The 21,900-nt window shown below is 37.7% G+C and overlaps 1 protein-coding gene across 4 annotated transcripts; it reads right to left on the bottom strand.

Moving 5' to 3' along the window:
* Positions 1-130: 130 nt before the first annotated feature.
* On the bottom strand, positions 131-21,796 carry LOC132119622 (metabotropic glutamate receptor 2-like). 4 transcript variants are annotated; one of them, XM_059529745.1, is made up of 7 exons: positions 21,428-21,796; positions 21,153-21,344; positions 14,857-15,438; positions 6,833-7,670; positions 4,932-5,995; positions 1,275-1,455; positions 131-1,163 (listed from the first exon to the last, which is right to left on the bottom strand). In XM_059529745.1, the coding sequence occupies exons 3-7, from the start codon at positions 15,322-15,324 to the stop codon at positions 1,090-1,092; spliced, it is 2,625 nt and encodes an 874-aa protein (XP_059385728.1). In that variant the 5' UTR covers positions 15,325-15,438; positions 21,153-21,344; positions 21,428-21,796; the 3' UTR covers positions 131-1,089. The 4 variants fall into 4 exon arrangements, with proteins under 4 accessions (XP_059385728.1, XP_059385729.1, XP_059385727.1 ...); XM_059529746.1 differs by having other exon boundaries at positions 21,506-21,796; XM_059529744.1 differs by having other exon boundaries at positions 21,153-21,796.
* Between the last annotated feature and the right edge of the window lie 104 nt (positions 21,797-21,900).

Below are 21,900 nucleotides of genomic sequence, written 5' to 3'. Positions count from 1 at the left end.
GTTTTGCTGCTCCTTATGTTCAAAGCTCCACATACTAGCACAAATTTGTTATCAGTGTTACAGTCCTTACATTTTTAACTCAAATGAAATGCATTTATTGATAAAGCTGTGAGCCAAATGAAGACTTCAGTTATTTTTAAAAAATAATTTATTTACATATATTACAAGTATAACACTGTATATCACCAAAGTTCACATTAAAACATCTGTAATGTTACCTACTTTTTTCCAAAACTCACCACTAAGAATTTAATGCAAGTTCAAAAAAGGGAAATACAGAATATAGTTAGTTTTTTTTTCATCTTGCAATGACACCTAAACTATTCCATGAGGACCAAACGTGAGACTTTTTACCACAACACTAAAAGGACGATAAACTCCTATCCAAATGAAATTGGACTATTTTACCACCAAACAAAAATGAGACCTTGGTTACAGTCTCCAGTTTACTGGGAATACAGCATCTAAAATCACATACCATGGGGAACATAAAAAAAAAGTAATATTTTGTGCAAGTTTCATTGGTGCTCAAGGTCCTGTGGTTGCAGTAATCACGAGACTTAAACATTCGTATATCATGTCTTTCCCCAACAGTGACTCGTTGAAGTCCAACAAAATACAGTTATAAAGACTGAGAACTCTAAAAGTCTATGGTTAATATTATTTAAGACTAGTCAATTTCTTTTATAGTGTACATAAATTGGGGCACATATTGCCAAGTCCAGCATCATGTTCAACATCATGTTTCTTAAAAATAGCTTCCAATCCTGTGTCAGGTGGCTTTAAATCTACTAGACTAGTACATTGGCACATGGGATTTATAATCACATTTACAATGGTCCTTGTCCTTTCCAAGCTCTTGACCATAAAGAATAGCTTTGTTGTGTAACTGAAAGACAAAAAACATGCTTGGTCAAGATAGAGGTGACCGCACAATCACTTGGGACACCTTTTATTCTTTTCTATTTTCCAGGAGATGAACTGCGATTGACTGCAAATACTCAATTGGAGTATCAAATGAAGAGAAATTGCATTCAATTCCTGATTCTGATGATGAGATATAAAATTGGTTAGATGGTAAGTTCATCTTCACAACGATGATGTCGTAGCGTCTACCACCTCTCGCCCGTTACACACTGTTGGCACTATGGTAGAGGCTGAAGCTGTGGAAATTTAGTTTGTTGTTAGTTTGTTATTAAGTTGTTGACCAGAAAAAGGCAAATGAATAGTGACCAATAACCATTAGCTTAAGCTTTTGGAGTGAATGTGGCTACCTTGTGAGTAGGTGGAGCTCGGTGCGGTGGTTGCGATGGAGAATCGGTTGTCTTTGGCCCTCAGAGTGGTCACATTCTTCTGAGGCTGGAAAAGGATGATGTGGACTTTGGGGGCAAAGAGGCAGCCAAGTACCACTGAGCCGCTCAGACTGACAGAGATGCACATGGTAGTGGTCTGCACCTGTATCAGCATGAAGAGAGTTTAAACATGTTCAGATACGTTTGTTACCCAATACTTGGGCAACTCTGTTCAAACCTTTAATGTAAATAAAAATTTCTGATCTCACCAGAAACATTTGCTTAAAATGAAGCCTATTTTAGGACCATAAAGAAGATTTGAGGTGAAATATGACCTGATTTTGATAAAACATTCAGTATTCATTCTTACTACTCTGCATCTGCTTTATACCATGGTGATTACTAAATTCATGTATCATTGTGTTTACATTGGTACTTACCAATACTATCATAGTATTACATCCAAATAACATCTGGTAATAACAAATATAATATTTTTTGTTGCCTTTGTGTATGGTTGTATTATCTATATCAGTGTTATAAAGTCGTTTTGTGAGATTTAAAGTCCAATATTGAGATACTGGTGAGAAATAGTTAAATATGTGAGACTTACAGACACACTGCCAAGATATAAAGTTATTATTATAAGAAAAAAAAGCATTAGATATGAGATATAAAGACAATTGGGAGATCTAAAGTTTTAAAAAATTATAAGTCATATTAAACTTTAAGGCAAAAACAGGCCACACTGTCATCAAACATCAAGGATGTCTCATTTCTGAAAAGTAGCCATTATAAAATGTACAGTTATTTTTTGTTGTGAGGTGTAAATTATTGTAATTTCTTTCTCTCTTTGAAATGTAATGGCTACTTGTCAGCTTCAATGATGTATGTGGCTGACAAATGTAACCTCTGGATGGCACATCCTTCAAATAAGAGACAGCAATTGTTTTTCCTTATTATTTTTAGAGATCTATTCGACCCTGCTGTTGGAGACCCACTGTCCTGCAAAGTTTTACACTAACCCTAATTAAACACCTGAACCAGCTAACCAAGGTCTTCAGGATCAGTTCACAGGCAGATGTGTTGAAGCAGGACACAAATAAACTTTGCAGGACAGTCTTTTCAGGAGCAGGGTTTATTCAGACAGAGAACATCCCAAGCCAAAAAGTCAATCCATTATGTTTCAAAGGTGGTAAAATAAATCACTTAAATCGGTTTCCTGACACTTAACCTTTAGGTCCCATCTCCTCTCCCTCCAAAGGTTAACTGGATGACACAGCACTCCAGCAGCACTAATATTGACAGCACCAAATGCATCTGTGTGTATTTCTTTGTGGGTTCTGTGTGATTGTGTTGTTAAATTGTTTGCTGTTGGAGTGCAGGGATTGCCACTTTTAGCCAGGGGGAATTCTTGATGACCGTGTTTACCGTGTCACTAACTGTGCTCTGACATCTCTTGCCCCTCAGTGATGAGAGTCTCCTGATAACATGTGACAAGCAGCCCTCATCCCTCAGATAGTGTTTCTGTATCGACTAGACATTCACAGCGATGTGCTGTGTGTTTGAGCTGGCACACTGAGTTTGTCTGGTTAAAAGAGCCAGAGGCCAGCTCTAAAAGTAATCTCATGTTTGGTGTGATTACTTGCAGAAAACTTCCAAGACTAAACTGACTCTTGAGTTATACGAGAAGACAGAATCTTAAAAAGTATATTTTGGCATATCTGTCGACTGTTTCTGTTTTCTCAGTAAAACAAAAATCATAGAACCACTCCTATTTAGCTGCCTTTTGTAATTAGCATTATGTCCTTAAACATGCCCTGTGGTAGTAGAGGTATTCACTGCATAGACTGACAAACCTATAGCTATTACTACTTTTTTATGTGTATTGCTTTTTGTTGCAGTTTACAAGAAAACTGTATATGTCCATTTGGATCAATGTGTGCAGGTTTGGGAAGTATCTCTTTTAGCATAAGAGTCACAGTAAAGACAGCCTTGTATAGCCAGACCTTTATCTACAGGCATAAAGTCTGGTCCATATTGCAACTTAGTCTAGCTAAAGCCAGGCTCACACTGCAATTTCTAATAGTCCTTTGCGATTGTTGCTTGTCACATTATGTGAACATGATCCCCATGTCACACTGTAGGATCTCAGTTGTCATAATGTCAGACTGTCAAGATGCGACCAAAACAGACGTACGCAAGAAGACTTGTCCAGAGTTTTACGTCATCAAACCTTGACCAGCGTTCCCTTGCTATAATGGTAGCTAGCAAACAAAAGGAATATGTAGTGTTAGTTTTGTTAATTAAATGCCTTGATAAAAAAAAACAAAAAAAAAAAACGAAGATGACGTGTGTGGAGAAAGTCATGGCTGGGAAAGCGAGGACTTTATGGACTTCCAGTTCTACAGAGGGAACTTGAGGTAATTTTGTTATTCAAGCTTAAACATCCTGCCCCTTAATAAATAAACTCAGTGTTTTTTTCTTGTTTTACTGTCCACCTGACTCATTTTGACATGTTCACTGAGGTGGTTTAAAGTTGTCGCGCTAATTGTGTTAGGTTCAGCGCTCCTATTGGGTCTTGGTTTGATGGTCGTCATAGAAGTCACACTACAGGAAAGTGTCTGAAATCTTCTGACACTGACAGAATTTAATTGGAGGAAAAAGTTGATTGCAACAGCCATTAATCACCTGTTGGTGAACATGTCAAACCAGTGATCAAAGACATAAGATTTTTACTTAGTATTATAAGAATCTTTTAGCATTTCCAAAATTGTACAGTGTGAGCCGGGCTTAAGGTAAGAGTCTCCAACCCCAATCAAACACAACTGAACCAGCTAATTAAGGTGTACAGGGTTACTTTAAAATTACAGGCAGGTGTGTTGGAGCATGGTTGAAAACTGAAATCTGTAGGACAGTAGCTCTTCAGGAGCAGGGTTCGAGATCCCTGGGCTAAGAACTGTGTAAACTAAAAGGGAAAAAAAGCATTTGATGTACTTATATGCCTTTCAGAAGTGTGTCTATGCAAAATAGATCAGTGGTTCCCACTCTGTCTTGGAATTCACATGCACTGTACACTGTCTCCTGAGTCCCTAATGTAGAGTCCTTCAGTTCTGCTTTTGAAGGTCCACTGTCCTGCAGAGTTTTGTTTCAACCCAAATCAAACACAACTGATACAGCAAATTAAGGTCTTTGAGATTGTTTGTAAAATACATGTGTTTGATCAGCAACTAAATTCTGCAAGACCAGAAATTGAAGAATTCTGCAATAATATCTACTTTATCCAGTGGTGTTCTGCTCCTGGAAGGCAACTGTCTTGCAAAGTTCTGTTCCAACCTTAATTAAACACACCTAAACCAGATGATCGAGGTCTTTGAAACAGGTATGTAGGGTTAAATTAGTGCAAAACTTTGCAGGAGGTAGCTTTCCAGGAAAAGGCTTGGACACCTCTACTCTAATCAGCAGACCTGATTCAACTTTTTATTTAAGTAAACTGCAAATATTGGATCTTGTTAGATAAGGGAGACATCCTAAAATTTGCTCTGTTGGGTATACTCAAGGGTGACCATAGGAAAAGATATCACTACAATAGACTGGCATTCACCTTCAAACCTGATTCTAAATATGGGCTCTACTTACTCTGTAATCACTGGCAGTGACGTAGAAGATGGGCTGAAAGGCCAGCCAAATGATGCAGGTGGTATACATGGTGAAGCCGATGAACTTGGCCTCATTGAAATTCTCTGGACACTTCCTGGTCTTGAAGGCATAGAATGTGCAGAGGATGATGAGAATGCAGTTGTAGGTGAGGGACACCAGCATGCTTGAGTCCAGGCTGTTGCATTTCAGAGTCACCACATCCCTCCGATCTGGACCCACCTCTTTCCTTACCCCCGGTGCCTCAACCAACAGCCAGATAAGAGCGACCAACAGTTGGGCAGATATAAGTGCGGCACAGATTGCTACTTGAGAGGCAGGGCTGATGAACCGTGGTCGTTGGGCACTGTCCCTTGCCCCACCAAAGATCCGAGCAATCCTGTTGGTCTTCGTCAGCAAAGCTGAGTAGCAAACAGCAAAGGAGGTGCCAAGCCCGAGACGTCGCAGGGTGCATACAAACGCTGAAGGTTTCGCAATGTAAATGAAGGTCATGGCATAGCACAGAAGCACACCAAGTAGCAGGATGTACGAAAGTTCTCGACCGCTAGCTTTTACCACTGGAGTGTCGTTGTTTCGTAAGAAAAGCCCAGCCACGGCAAGCGTACACAGCATCCCCAGACAGGCGATAGTAACGGGTCCTACTGCCCATGCATCTGACCAGTGGATATACTCCTCTGGAAGCTCATAGCACCCTGTCAGGTTAGCAAGGGGCCATTCTCCAAATCCACAGTCCATACAGGTAAACTCATCTAGGAGATATTGGTGGGGTTGGCATGGGATGCAAATCCAACAACACACATCCCCAGGCTGCATACTTTTAGCTTCATTTGGTTGGCATGGGTCACTGCACTGGGATGTCGGAACTATTCCAGAAGCCCAAGGCACCACACTGATATTGAGCACTAAGTCCTGTGCCCAGTAGCCTACCTTCCGGTAGACAAATTTGTTTTCCTCTTGGCGGTAGTGAAAAATGTTGTAGCGGCCCAGGCTGTCACCTAATGAGGTGAACCGGACCACATTCTCAGTGTCGGCAGGCCTGAAAGGGGCTGAAAAAGGTTTAAAGACATTACTTTTTATAGTGGCTTGAAGCTAGAGAGTGTGTGCAACATTTTAGAATATTCCTTTCATGTTTCCGTTTTACATGTTATAGTACATAGATCGATTAATGGCACACATCATTATGTTCCCAAGCAAAGCCATCTGACGTTCCCTCCTGAATTTTACGTATCAACATACAGTTTTCTTCAGTACTATACAGATTTGGGTGTTTCATTTTACGAAAGCTTCAAGTGCAGTTAATTATGTGATGCTATACGTGCAAACAGACAATGACGGATATGATGTGCCTTATTGCTTGGAGCCATGCTGTTTTGTTTGCCTTCAAATGGTTGACCACTGCCGTGTGTATCCTGTAGCACAAAACGGCAAAGTCCTACACGATTGTAATAGTTAAAGGTGTGTACATGTCTATACTACATGTGACTAAAATTGGAATACTCTAAATATGACTTTAGCCAGAATAAGGTGATCAAAAATCGGTTTGCATGCTAGATTTGTAATCAGAGTTTTGTCTTAATCGTGTTTAATATCGGATTATTGTTGAACATGTAAACGTATTCCCTGATTATCCTCGTTGAGATTGCATTCTGTTAGAGACCAGTTAGAGCCCTGATAATTTGATCTAGAAGGTTTCATGTCTGTAAATGTAATAATATCTGATACTTTCAGTGAGAGACAACATTGATCTGAGTGTCAAATGAAGTTTTAGTGCATTAAGACTCATTTTAGGTAGATAATTCAAGAGCTTCTTCATAGGTTGGGAGGAAATGTTTTATGGCAAGAAACATGACGAAAGGTCTCAACTGGTCATTAACTCTACTCACCATCAAACTTGGTCTTGAGAATAAACTCCCGGTAGAACCGCTTGCCATTGCCTGGCTTCATGGCATCGCAAACCTTTGTGGTATTGGGGCACACAGCTTGTCGCATGTTGTGTAGGGCATAGGCCATTGCATAGACCGCATTCACAACAAACATGATCTTTGATTCTGGCTTAAATGAACCATTCCTCAGGCTATTACTGGCACAGCCTTGTTCGTGTAGATGACAGCCAAACCTGTGCTCCCAGAATTCCCTAAACCATGGGTTCCGTGTGTTCAAATCTGGTGTTAGCTTGGTGAAATAGTCCTCAAACTCCCTGATGGAGTATGAGGCAAGCTCAATGGTGAAAGCCCCGTTAGCAGCCTTCTCGCTGCCGTGGACTACACTCTCTTGTGCTCCCCAGCCATCACTGGCCACGAAAATGAAGTTAACATTCATCCTGGCTGCGGCAGACAGCAGTTCTCGTGCATCTTCGCTTTTGGTGAAAAGGATTACCACTTTGGCATTTGCTTTTTGCTGAAGTGAGCGAATAACATTTTCATAATTTCCTCTGTTTACTGAACGGCTAACTTTTACTGAAGTTGCAATGCAGATTTGGCGTACTCTGGCTTCTTGTTGAAACGCATCAATACCCGTCTCACCGTAGTCTCCCTCTGAGGCAACAGTAGAAACATAGGTCCAGTTGAAGTACCGTATGATCTCAGCCATGGCTTTAGCTTGATAGAAGTCTGGTGGGACAGTTCGGGCAAAATAATCATAACGAGATTTGTCGCTGAGCTTGGCACTAGTGGAAGCATAGCTTATCTGTGGGATCTGGAAGAGTCGAAGAAGGTTTGCAACCTGCAACGAAATAAAAATAATTGATCATTAAGCAGTAAATACTTTTGTATAATGCAATTTTATCCAACCATTGTATCACACTTTGTATAGACCTGAGCTTTAGCAGTTTAGCTTTAGCATTTTTTTAAAGTAATTATGCATGCATCTATATAAAAACCCCCATTAATGATGTAAATTGTAGTCTTTTTTTATTTTTTATTTTTTCTCTGTTTATCATCAGCTCTGTGTGTGGCAATAGAACAATGCTAATTGCCCCAGACAAATAGCAATGGGTTTCATAGTTATGGGGTAACCTGTAATGAGCCTAATTTAAATACAACCCGAATTCCGGAAAAGTTGGGACGTTTTTTAAATTTTAATAAAATGAAAACTAAAGGAATTTCAAATCACATGAGCCAATATTTTATTCACAATAGAACATAGATAACGTAGCAACTGTTTAAACTGAGAAATTTTACACTTTTATCCACTTAATTAGCTCATTTAAAATTTAATGCCTGCTACAGGTCTCAAAAAAGTTGGCACGGGGGCAACAAATGGCTAAAAAAGCAAGCAGTTTTGAAAAGATTCAGCTGGGAGAACATCTAGTGATTAATTAAGTTAATTGATATCAGGTCTGTAACATGATTAGCTATAAAAGCTTTGTCTTAGAGAAGCAGAGCCTCTCAGAAGTAAAGATGGGCAGAGGCTCTCCAATCTGTGAAAGACTGCGTAAAAAAATTGTGGAAAACTTTAAAAACAATGTTCCTCAACGTCAAATTGCAAAGGCTTTGCAAATCTCATCATCTACAGTGCATAACATCATCAAAAGATTCAGAGAAACTGGAGAAATCTCTGTACGTAAGGGACAAGGCCGGAGACCTTTATTGGATGTCCGTGGTCTTCGGGCTCTCAGACGACACTGCATCACTCATCGGCATGATTGTGTCAATGACATTACTAAATGGGCCCAGGAATACTTTCAGAAACCACTGTCGGTAAACACAATCCGCCGTGCCATCAGCAGATGCCAACTAAAGCTCTATCATGCAAAAAGGAAGCCATATGTGAACATGGTCCAGAAGCGCCATCGTGTCCTGTGGGCCAAGGCTCATTTAAAATGGACTATTTCAAAGTGGAATAGTGTTTTATGGTCAGACGAGTCCAAATTTGACATTCTTGTTGGAAATCACGGACGCCGTGTCCTCCGGGCTAAAGAGGAGGGAGACCTTCCCGCATGTTATCAGCGTTCAGTTCAAAAGCCAGCATCTCTGATGGTATGGGGGTGCATAAGTGCATACGGTATGGGCAGCTTGCATGTTTTGGAAGGCTCTGTGAATGCTGAAAGGTATATAAAGGTTTTAGAGCAACATATGCTTCCCTCCAAACAACGTCTATTTCAGGGAAGGCCTTGTTTATTTCAGCAGGACAATGCAAAACCACATACTGCAGCTATAACAACAGCATGGCTTCGTCGTAGAAGAGTTCGGGTGCTAACCTGGCCTGCCTGCAGTCCAGATCTTTCACCTATAGAGAACATTTGGCGCATCATTAAACGAAAAATACGTCAAAGACGACCACGAACTCTTCAGCAGCTGGAAATCTATATAAGGCAAGAATGGGACCAAATTCCAACAGCAAAACTCCAGCAACTCATAGCCTCAAAGCCCAGACGTCTTCAAACTGTTTTGAAAAGAAAAGGAGATGCTACACCATGGTAAACATGCCCCGTCCCAACTATTTTGAGACCTGTAGCAGAAATCAAAATTGAAATGAGCTCATTTTGTGCATAAAATTGTAAACTTTCTCAGTTTAAACATTTGCTATGTTATCTATGTTCTATTGTGAATAAAATATTGGCTCATGTGATTTGAAAGTCTTTTAGTTTTCATTTTATTAAAATTTAAAAAACGTCCCAACTTTTCCGGAATTCGGGTTGTAGAATGTTTTCCTTTGAAAATAATTAAAATGTTAAAAAATTAATGTAAAAAAATTAAATCAATACTATTTCAGTATATTTAGCACAAGGGACTGTGGGCAATTGTGGAATAAGGTGCAGGTTTTTTAACTAAAATACATAGCACAAAAGTGGTGCAACTGTTTACTGAATTTGCTCCTTTTTGTGAAGAAATAAGTTTATACCTTGCTTTGTCATAAATTAAATCCCCATTTCCCGAATGAATGAGTGACCTCCAGATGACCTTTGCAAACTTGGTAAGTGCAAGGTGTCCCATAACATTCTTTTGAGTGTGGGAGGGGGGAAAATACAGCTTTTTACCTCTGTCCTGTTTTCCTATCTCTTTCATTTGAGCCTTTCGTTTCAGGCTATAGTTTCATGGGACTCAGACCTAATTCTGATCTTACTTCAATGCTCTTCTGGCTGGAACTCCATAAAGCACAATCAAACCTCTACAAATGATGTAGAATGCAGCGGCACGACTTGTCTTCAATGAGCCCAAAACAGCCCATGTTACACCTCTCTTTATCTCCTTGCACTGGCTAAAGGTTGGATCAAGTTCAAGACATTGATGCTTGTAAATAGAACAGCCACAGGCTCAGCACCCCTCTACTTTCACTCACTATTATGAATCTACATCCCCTCCAGAAGTCTGAGATTCGCTAGTGAGCGACGCCTCGTGGTACCATCACAGAGAGGCTCTAAAATTACTTTCCAGAACATTCTCGTTCACCATTCATCTCTCTCTCTCTCTCTCTCTCTCTCTCTCTCTCTCTATATATATATATATATATCTTTATTTATTCTTTGTCTTTCTAGCTTGTACTTATTTGAACACTGTCTAAAACTTGGTATAGCAAGCACTTCCTGTGTCTGTTTGCCTCTTTAAGAAGAATCGCTTTATGTATCCCCCAATTGCAAGTCGCTTTGGATAAAAGTGTCTGCAAAATGACTAAATGTAAGAGCTAAAGAACTGTAAATGACTAAACATGACAAATAAATAAACATGGTATGCATAGTGGTCTGAAATTGGTTTGTTTCAATTAGTGCTAATTATATTATCATTCTAATTCTCTAATTATGTGGGAATGCAAATGATTTGGCATTTATATGGCATTAATTATAAGCGTTATTTTTCTGTTGTTTTGGCATCCCAAGAAAACCACATGCAGTTCCAACCTATTAACATTTTCAGTGTCTCAGACCACAGCAGACATCTCCATATGAGTGACCTTGAGACACACACCTACTCTGAAGACAGCACAGTGTGTTAATAATACAGAAACACTAACAAAGAGTGACTCGTGGCAAACAACTTCACCTTAAGAGACTCACATCGTCTAACAATACTTGCTCCACACAGCCAATTTCACAAAGGATACCATTTTGTCACATACTTTTCATGCATGTGATTATTATTTATAATTCTATGCTCACACACACCCATTCTGTGCTGGAGAAATATGATAATATATTCCGTCACCTTGTGGGGGAGAGAAAATGTGCCAGAGATGAAAGGAGCATGGTGGCTATTGATTGTTTGGCATTATCCAAATACATAGCTCAATATGTGCCAAACTCTCCAAATGTCTCACATACAGAAAAATCTCAACAAACTGTTTTCTGTCTTTTTAATTAGTGCTATCTGACATGAAAACATTCAGTTCAGATTGTAAGTTAACTAAAGAAAAAAACATTTATTCACCCTGATGTCGTTGCAAACCTGTCTAACATTACTTAACATTAATGGGGACCAGATCTTTCAAGCTTCAAAAAAAGATCGCAAAGTGGCCCATTTGACTTATTCCTGAAATCAAATGATAGCTTTTCATGACCACCACAATTTAAGGCATTATTCCCTCATGATCTGCCAATCCAGTGAGTTGAACTCGAGAACCTCAGTATCGTTGTGAATGAATCATTTAGACCAACGGTTGGTTGCATTAACTGTTTAGACTAGTCTTAAAAAGTTATTCATCAAATTTTTTTCTTTAAGACTAGTCATAGCTTTTTTAATTCAGTTATGAAAAGGTTAGATTGGTTTGAAAGTGACAAAATGAAAGAAATGATTATTTTTTGGATGAACTAGTCTTTTATAATCTAAATAATAAAACAAAATACAGGCCACATTTTCCAAGATGTTTGCTCGTAATGATGTGCATTATGAATACGAATTTAACCATGAGACAATTAAGCTATTGTGAATGACGTGCATTGTGAGTTGTGAAGCTATGACGATTTTGTTTATTCCCTCTCTAGGGACCTGTCACTCACAAAAAAAGCAGGATAGTCTGCCAATCTCATCACCACCACCCACTCCAGCACTCGATATAGCTCTGCCTCCCGCCACCATTACCCACACACACATTAAGCTTTGTACCGATGAATGGTAATATGTAAGCCCTGATTTGGTTTTACGGCAGTGGCTCAGTGGTTCATGTAGGTTGTCTACAAACCGGAAGGTTGGTGGTTCAATCCCCGGCTCCACCTGACCAAGTGTCGAGGTGTCCTTGAGCAAGACACCTAACCCCAGCTGCTCCCGACAAGCTGGATGGCGCCTTGAATGGCTGACACCGCAGTCGGTGTGTGAATGAGTGTGTGAATGGGTGAATGTGAGGCAAATTGTAAAGCGCTTTGGATGGCCATGTGGTCTGTTGAAAGCGCTATATAAATGCAGTCCATTTACCATTTACCATTTTTACAATCCAGATGGCAATGGGTGAAAAACAGGTGTGAGAAAACCGGCGAGGACATGTGCTACTGTGTGTGTTATCTCCTTTATATTCATGTTCATTTGTGTCATGCTTGTGTTTGGGTTCGCTGCCAAGAGCGTCTCTCATTTACCACTGGGCTGTATGAGCTCCAGGTTTGCTGAAGACCCCTCAAAGCTCTTTCACCCCAGTGCTGGACAGGTGGCATGGGCTTTGGCAGGCCTTGTCGAGCCCCTGTTGGCCAGCACTGTTGGAAAGGTTGCTGACATCCTTCCCACAAGAGTGAAACAATAAAATGTGTATTTCTTTGCACAATATATTGTGTGCATAAAAGCATTTTATTGCTATATTGTTGTATAGAGTTATTGCTATATTTTTTTTAATATATACTTAAGTTGACAGACAAGAAGATTATATTGTCCTAGGAGTAAAACAATTTTTCCTTCTAGTTTTTTATGACAATCACTTGTGCCGAAATTGCTATGTGATTAACCACTTTGGAGGTCACAGGAAATGGTTGGGGGGTGGTTAAGAATTGGCATATATATATATAGTTTCCAAAAGTTTTTAAATTGTAAAATGCTTTTTGACCCCATCTCAGTGAAGTTCAGGGATCTACCATCAGGGGCTAACTGAACTGACATTAAAATGTACATTTTTGCAGCTTATAGTTTTAATAAATGCGTTGTTTTTTTTGTCTGCGAATAGTGTTTTTAGTATTAATTTATATATAGTATATATTAATATTTTAAATGAGCTTTTTTAGATTTTCAGTTTTCATTTGTATTATTTTGGTTTACATTTTAGTAGTTTTTATGCGCTTTTGTAATTTTTATTCGTTTTTTTATTTAGAATTATTTTTTTACAATTTTTTTATTTTAGTTATTTTATTAATTCAACTTAAATTTATTTCATTCAGTTGCCAAGGCAACATTTCTAATAAAAAAAAATCAACCATTAATTTATTAATTAATCATATTGATTATTTATTATAATTTTTATTTTAGCATTATTCAATTGTTGAAGTTTTTTTTTATAATATTAATTTGTTTAGTTAAAGAGATAGTTCATCTAAACATTTAAATTGTGTTAAATTTTGCTTCCAAACCTGTATAAGTTTCTTACTTCTGCTAAACACAAAAGAACATATTTTAATGAATGTTGGTAGCCAAACAGTTGACAGTAGCCACCGACTTCCATTGTATTTATTCATTTATTTTTTCCAATCTATGGAATTCAAAGGCTACCATCAACTGTTTGCTTTCCAACATTTTTATAAATATCTTTGTGTTCAGCAGCTATTTTGGAACAACATGATAGTGGGTAAATGATGAATGAATGAACGAATGAATGAAATTATATGAAAATGTAATTTCATATAATATGACCCCCAACATTTTGAAACCCTCTTTGTTGTGCTGAAGTTGGGCTTATATGTGTGTACAGCAGTTAGCAATGTAAATTCCAGCACAACTGGCTTAACAATTAAGCCACGATTCCTACCGTATAAAGTATGAGCGCAGGGCAATTAGCACTGAGTCATCTCATGCTAATCACTGCCCAAAGGCAGAGAAGCGTAATTAAACAGCTGTAGATTCAGAGTCTCTGGGCTCTTCACTCAGGAGGAGGTCAGTCTGTACAGAGGAATCTATTGTGCTGACAGAGCTATGGGCAGATGTGTATGTTGTTTCGGTTGGATAGGGAGGAGTTGAGTGTAATGTAACTAAAAGAGACGTGGTCAGAAGTACTTCCTTTGTATATTATATTTACTGCTATGATAACACTTTCGTATTTCATATCCATGTCTTTGTGTGAGAATGCAAATAAACATTAGAGAAGTTGAGAAACTTTTTTAATGATAGGCTGAGCTTAGACAATAAACTGAACAAAATGTTTTGCAGGGGTGTAGTAACCACTTTTCAAAGTTCAGTGAACTCAAATTTTATTGTAAGAGTCGCAAAACAAAATTGCAGACAGCTGCATAATACAAAGATTTTAAGACCAATCAGAAGTCTTTGTTTGCTTTGGTAATGTAATGAATATATGCAGAAGCAGTAATTTACCATTGCTTGTACCCACTTACCTGCCTTTTAACTGCTGAGGGATTGTTACATCACCTAATATTCATGAACCAGTTCTTTACAGTCTAAATAATATATTATTGTTTTTGCATTGTGGCAATAAGATTCGAATGTGCTTAACTGTTATGAAAATACAATGCAAAAGCATTTCAGTGGTTATAAAACAGGCTTAATTTTCTTATTATTTTCTGAATTTTTGGGGTGAAATATGACTGGTCATTTTCTTCACAGTTCTATGAGATTTACTTAGTTTCTTGCAAGGTAAAACCAGTTTTTACCAACTTAACGGTTATTTTTGTTAAGCAACATTAAAACCAAAATAAAATAAGTTTACATGTATGTTTTTTTTATTTTGTGTCACTTTATTTTATTTCAGGTATACAATTTTTTTTATTTTATTTTATTTTATGGTTTTAGTTTTAGTCACCACATTTAGATTGCCGTACTGTCCACCTTACCTGTATAGAAACATCACTATATGATCCTCCAATCACTCCAGAGATGGCCAGAGGCAATTCGTCTGGCACAGGATTTGACCCATCGGGACAGATGAAGCCTGGCTGATGAACTTTTGTGAGAGAAGCCCTCACGAACTCCAGCGACTGCTCTAGTGCGTACGTGTCTTTGGAGCAGGTGTCCAGTATATGGGCTCCTAGCTTCAAACCAGGCAGGATACGGTTGTCCTGATTAATTTCGTCCAGCGCCAGCAACATGGCCTCCAGCCTCTGGATCCCACGCTCTTCATTTATCTTACCGCAATCCTCCGTCCCTTTGCCCTTCTCGTGCACGGGGAACAGCCCTCCGATCACCAGGTCTCCATCTATGATGATCTCCCGCTTGGATCCGGCCAGAGGCGGGGTGTACCTGGGGCTCGTTTGGGCCAGAGGAATTAACAGGAACAAGAATATAGGCATAACCCCAGACATGACGGGGTTATGAGAGGTGAAGCGCTCTTATAACAACCCTGTGTGGTTTAGTTGGTTGAGATATTAAATATGTCTGCCGTTGATTGTGGACACATCTCGGTATCTTCTCCCTACCTGAAAAAGAGACATGAATATCATTGACTCGTTGACTCATAATACAAAATAAACAACACTGAAAATGAAAAATATCATTTTTACACGATTAATACCTCTGATAACAGAAGCATACAATGCACAGAGTCACATATTACATAAGAAATTGAATCTGCATAAGGTTTTGTGGTGGCAATGAGGAGGCGGGCATGTCTAGATAGCAATTCATCCTGATTGAACTCAACATTTCAGAGGTGTGGCTCTGTTTTCTAGCTTCATTAATTCAGATACATCAATAACTCCCAGTGACAGTAATTTTCGCATGGCGTCAAAGGTGATGGATATCGTCTTTTTGGTTATGAAAAATTACTACCTGAGGGAAGAGGATGAAAAGATGAAACGATAAATAATTTCAGCTGATAGGAAAATCTTTCGCAACCATATTTCACTCAGACTGATAGAGCTTTCATCTCTATTTAGAGATGCCGACTATCTCCTTTACTTGTCTACTACACCATTGCAAAGATTATGTATTTTACTTCTATTATACATTTTCCGATGGTGTATGTTTTTAAAGAGCCTTTTCTACATTTGTTTGGGATAGTTCTCTTTGTTTGGCATTAATTATAGCTTTAGAATTGACTAGATGTTGCTGGTATGGTGTATTTTCTGACATATATGTGTGTTTGTTTATATATATTTTATATATATTTTCACAGTCCACAGTCACGATCCAGTTCTGGCTGAATTGTTTCTAGTCCCGATCTCAAGATATGACTCTGATTCTTCATTCTGTGTAAGGCTGTTTGTTTTTATTTCACGTTTCATTATTTGTTAGATCAAATACATTGAATCAGATTGCTTGGAAGCGTAACAGTACATCTCCTTTCAACAAGCGGCACAATTGGAGGTCTCATTTACATCTGAAGCACATATGGTGCAGGACGAGTTACATGCCAAATTTTAATAGTTAGGATTAAGGGTTTTGAAAAATAATGAGCAATAGTTATACTGATGCTTGTCTTAACCAGCGCTTAATTATAAAATCTAACATATGTTTCTTTCACAATTTTTTTTTTCAGCTTTGCCATTTGATTCTGAATCATTTTTGAGTCACTAGCAAGTTTACCCTCTTCTATAGTGCAAGATATAAATATAAATTGCACAGCAAAACAGTTATAAATAATGCAGTATATATTTATGCCTTTTATGGCTTAGATATGATGATGAATATGATTTGAACATTTGAATGTGAAAGAGATGTTCTTATGAGCCTCTGGACACCACTAAGTTTTCAAAAATGCCATATTAGATTAATTTTAAGATAAAGCACGTCTGCTCCCGGTGTTTGCCCTCTTGTACCCTTCCTGCTGGTGTAATGAGGCAACATCTTGTTTATTAGGTTTCTATTCTTTAACTTTTGTTACCATGGAAACAAGAAAAAGTGGTTGGGTGGGTTGTGGCGGCAATGCAGTGTGATAAAGATATACATGTATTCTAATTAATACAAGATCTGTTATCATAGGTGGATTAAACTGAGGGATTCTAGCAAGTCAATAAAGTTCATTCTTTGTAATGTCGGGACTTCATAAAAATGCATTTTTCAGATCCTGAGCTCAATCTTCAGAAAACTGTAGTTTGAAATGTTTTTTTATTAGTAAATAAGTAAATAAAATGAAACAATAAATAAATAAATATGCAAGCACAGACATTACACAAGAATGGTAACAAGGCTGCACATTTGTGACTGAGTTGATTTAGGCAACTGTCTGATTTGGCACCAAATATTGGTTTATCCATTGACACATTTTTCATAAATCAAAGAGAAATTTACAAATAAATTTGGAGACGGTGTAAATGATAGTTGATAGTACCACAAAGTTGATTTATGCAAAGTCATATCAAGTCATTTTGTATCATGTCGTATCAATCTAATATCTCATTTTACACTCTCAGAAGTAAAAGTACAAAACCCGTCACTAGGGTGGTACCATTTCGAAAGGTACTAATATGTACTGAAACAAGTAATAATATATGTGACCCTGGACCACAAAACCACCAGTCGTAAGGGTACATTTTCACATCTTCATCAGATTCATCATCGGAGAGCTGAATAAACAAGCTTTCCATGGATGTATGGTTTGTTATGATAGGACAATATTTGGCTGAGATACAACTATTTGAAAAACTGGAATCTGAGGGTGCAAAAAAATCCAAATATTGAGAAAATCACCTTTAAAGTTGTCCAGATGAACTTAACAACGCATATTACTAATAAAAAATTATGTTTAATTATATTTACTGTAGGAAATTTACAAAATATCTTCATGGAACATGATCTTTACTTAATATCCTAATGATTTCGGGCATAAAAGAAAAATAAACAATTTTGACCCATACAATGTTTTTTGGCTATTGCTACAAATATACCCCAGCAGCTTAAGACTGGTTTTGTGCTCCAGGGTCACATATACTAATATATAACTTTAATGAACTACTAGTACTCTTTAGCGTTAAAGGCACAGAGATATACAGTTTGTACTATAGGGTACCGCCCAAGTGACAGTCTTATAGCTTTTTTTTTCTGAGAGTGTAGATGTGTTCTTTAGCTAATAAAAATGTGCCGGTCTCTCTCAGTCCCCAAACAAAACATTACGGGTTATAATTAGTTCACAGGTTTCTAAATTTCACCAACAGCAGTTGACCAAAACCACAAAAAACATTTAAATGACATTAAAAACTAATCATGGTTTTTCCCTCTTCTCTGGAACAGATGGAAGCAACGGGGACCCTGTGTTCGCTGGACAAGAGGAAACTGTCAAGGTAATGAACCAGCCCACGGTAATGAACAGAGGTCTGGATATTAGTACATCAGTAAAACATAGAGGTCTCGCTTGAATAATGAACATTCACTCAAGTTTAAGGCCACACGATGTCCTCAGGTGTAATTATCAAAGTATATTTTAGGTTTTTATGTCAACATCTCAGGTTTGACACTTGGGGGAAAACTGTTAACTGAAGAGTTATTGAGAGGAGCCATCATTACTGTGCTCTTGAATAAGGCACTTCAACCAAGGTTGCTCCAGAGGCACAGCGCTGCAATCAGTGCACTATAAATCACAAAAGAAGTAAAACATGAACAAAATGACAAGCGGTCAAAATGATTTGATTTAACTCTTTGGCTGTGCTGAAAATTATTTACCTAATTTGTTGTTCATGATCGAAAATGACCGGCCGTTTCAAAATTACTTGTAAATCTGTCATCATCACCAAATCTTGGATTCAGTCTTTCAGCAGCTTTTAATAAGAACAGGTTTTGCATTTCTTTTTGGAGCTGATTGATCATAGACCTCATTGATTTGAGCTTATGTACCTCAGGTTTTAATAGGGAAAAAAAGCATTATTTGTGGATAATTTTGGCAATGTTGATTCAAAAGCTGAGGTGCATAAGCTCAAATGAATATGATCAATCAGTTCCAGAAAGAAATACATAACCTGTGCCAATTAAAAAAAACTTAAATGAAAAGACTGAACCCAGTATTGTGTAACAATATCTAAAACATAAGTTTGCAAAAAATGTTTTTTTTTTTTTTTTTGTAGTTCGTTCATTTTTGACAAGGTGTAGAAATGTAGAAAAAATGATTCAAACAAATGTTTGGCAAGATGCTATATCTTGTGTGAGCAAAGCCAGTACATTTTAGTTCAATGCTATAAAATTAACTCGCATTTTCAGGAAAAAAGAAAATCATCTCCAGGTCAAAATGACTGAAACACAACATAACAGTTACATTAAAAAAATAATACTGCTTTGATTTTAAATATGTTGTTAAATTAAGCAGCAAATGGAGAAATCAATGTTGTTGTTTTTTTTTTTTTTTCAGACCCTATAGTAAAGTCCAACAAATCTGATTCATAGCTCAAATCTGATGATGATATCAGCGTAGTTTAATATAATAAATCTAATGATTACATCAGTATATAAATCTTTATGAGATCATACATTTTTCTTAATGACATGCAATAAAATTAATTGAATTAATGCTCATATCGGATGGGAGAACGAACCTTCTCCGTCAGGTTGTGGCATGATAATTGTTATTAATGGGCTTAATTTTATTGTGTTTTTTTTTTTCAGTGTAATCTGATTGAGGAGCACACCACATGGATCGAGTCTCTAACCCCAGGTTATTTTGGCCATGAAATCCATAGATAAATGCCCAAGTAACCAAGGGAAGCACATAATAATGCTGGAATTCAGAGCTTGTGGAAGAATGAATTCCCTTGATTCTCTTGTCTTGGCAGCATTTATGTGTAGACCAGAAGGGATTTTACCAGTCTGGGCTCACCGTCAGCTTGACTGCTGATAAGTTTAAACGAAGTGATTTAATGTCCGTGACATATATCAGTGTAAAAAGATTACATTCATATAATCTTTTTTTTTCCAACACACCTTCACGTACAATTAAAGTCCTATTTCCTTTTTATAGTACTCACTTTGGTTTCATTGATATCTTCTGGAGCTCAGCCAGACTGTTGAATGGCTTGGTTAGGATGCAAAGGACAAAAGCATTCACAGACATAGAGCAAATTAACTATGAGATGTTTATCTCAGCACGTCCAATCAGCTTTGCTCTATGGGTTGCTATGGATGCTTTACACTATTCAGATTCAAACTCAGCGGATGAACAGAACAAGGTGTTAAGTTTTGCAAGAAGTTTCTTTCTCAACAGGAGAATGGCATGTAAATGCCATTTCACATATTATGAAAGGTGTTCAAAGGAAGGGTTGTGCTATTCATATGACATGAATATAATTATTAATGAAGGCTCAGTGTTTTTCTCTCTTGAACTGGTTTCAACAGAACATTTATAAAACTGTGTCACTGCAATTGCTTTGTTGTATGATTTTAATGATATGACTGTCTTCATATTCAACAGTTTTAAGTATTTGCTTGAATAAATGGATTTCATTACAGAAATCGAACACATAAGCACCTTGATGAAATGCGTCAACCAGAAAAGTCGTAAAACCCTGAAAAATTTTCTGGAGGATGGTTTCAACTTCCACGTGTCCACATTTGTCTGAAATATTAAACATGAACTGAGTTTTACAAATTTGTATTAATCCAGTAACGTTAAAATTTATATTTATATATATATATATATATATATATATATATATATATATATATATATATATATTTTTTATACTGAATATATATATTCAGTTCTAAATATAAGGCAATAAACCCAATAATGATAAAAGAAAAGCAATCAGTTGCAAACCTAATATATGTTTGCATAGTGCATATCCTGTTTCCTTTAAGTGATGTACTGATCCTACCTTTCTTTGTAATAAGTTGATCAGAGTTGAGCGTGTCAGATTGTCAATCACACTTCTTTTGTGCTTTAATATCAAGTGAATTTATAGTCAACAAAGGAGCAACATCTCATTGACATTCAAACGCAAGCCTGTCCTGTTTGTATTCTATCACACGACAGGTTTGTGCTCAATAAATTCCAAAGCATCCGTGCACGCGCGCGATAAGGCAATTCTCCGGCACTTTGACTTGCTCTGATTATTGCTGCATGTAATAAATTGTTCCCTAACATAATAACCACTTCGAATGTGGTGGTAAACACAACCAGTCTGACATGCAATTGATTTTAAAATTAACCAAAGTGTGCGCAAATACGTGCATACTGTGGCGCGTAAATAAATGCATGCTTGCTTACCTGTGATGAAACGATTTGGCAGAAATCAAAGCCTTGTGCAACTTGTTTCAAGGATGCAAAGTTGATTGTGCTTTGGAGTTGGTGAGAAATCAGCTTCCATTTATGATGTCCCCACAGGTGCAGGTGTTATGTTTGGATCTGTCCTTGGTGAAGCGCAGGAGGTGACGAAGAGGAGGAGGAGGAAGATCGTACCTATACACAGCAGAATTCACTCGAAATGATGAATGCTTTCTTATTAAAAGCAAGGTGCAGCACAAACACCTCCTTCAGCCCACCTAAGTCCAGTTAATGGCCAGTTTGGTGCTTTCTCAGTCTCAAGGTTTCGTGAGAGCGCAAGAATTCAGTCCACACACCTGCCATCGTGAGAGGTTTAATAATCTCAAACTAAATCTCCACGGATCCACGGATCGGTTCTCCCAGTCACGACTTTCCAATATCTCTTACTGAAACTTGAGATGTTGATATTGAACAATATTGGCCAGACAAATTAAGTAGCGCCACAGTAACAAATAGTGGGTCCCTGTGTTATGATTTGATATTTTAATTTTAAATAATGGTTGATAGTGTTCAAGAGCTTCATGCATTCGTGAGGTTCGGGTGGAACAGCTAGCTATACCCCTGCGCCCCTTTCGTGTAGGCTACCCCCTCTCTCTATTTCTCTCTCTCTCATATCTGACCGCTGTCTGTGTAGATAGGTGGAGTCACAAACGGTTTTCACGCTTGAAATTGTTTATCCCAGATCATTTTT

Source organism: Carassius carassius, chromosome 38 (genome assembly GCF_963082965.1).
Source record: "Carassius carassius chromosome 38, fCarCar2.1, whole genome shotgun sequence".
Classification (NCBI taxonomy): domain Eukaryota; kingdom Metazoa; phylum Chordata; class Actinopteri; order Cypriniformes; family Cyprinidae; genus Carassius; species Carassius carassius.
This window is presented reverse-complemented; position numbering and strand designations above follow the sequence as displayed.

Excerpts from the sequence above, each read along its gene's own strand:
- LOC132119622 (XM_059529744.1), bottom strand. The coding sequence starts at position 15,324 with ATGTCTGGGGTTATGCCTATATTCTTGTTCCTGTTAATTCCTCTGGCC. Across the intron at positions 7,671-14,856 it reads ATAGTGATGTTTCTATACAG|GTTGCAAACCTTCTTCGACT; the intron begins GTAAGGTGGACA and ends ATTTCGTTGCAG. Across the intron at positions 5,996-6,832 it reads TCTCAAGACCAAGTTTGATG|CCCCTTTCAGGCCTGCCGAC; the intron begins GTGAGTAGAGTT and ends AACCTTTTTCAG.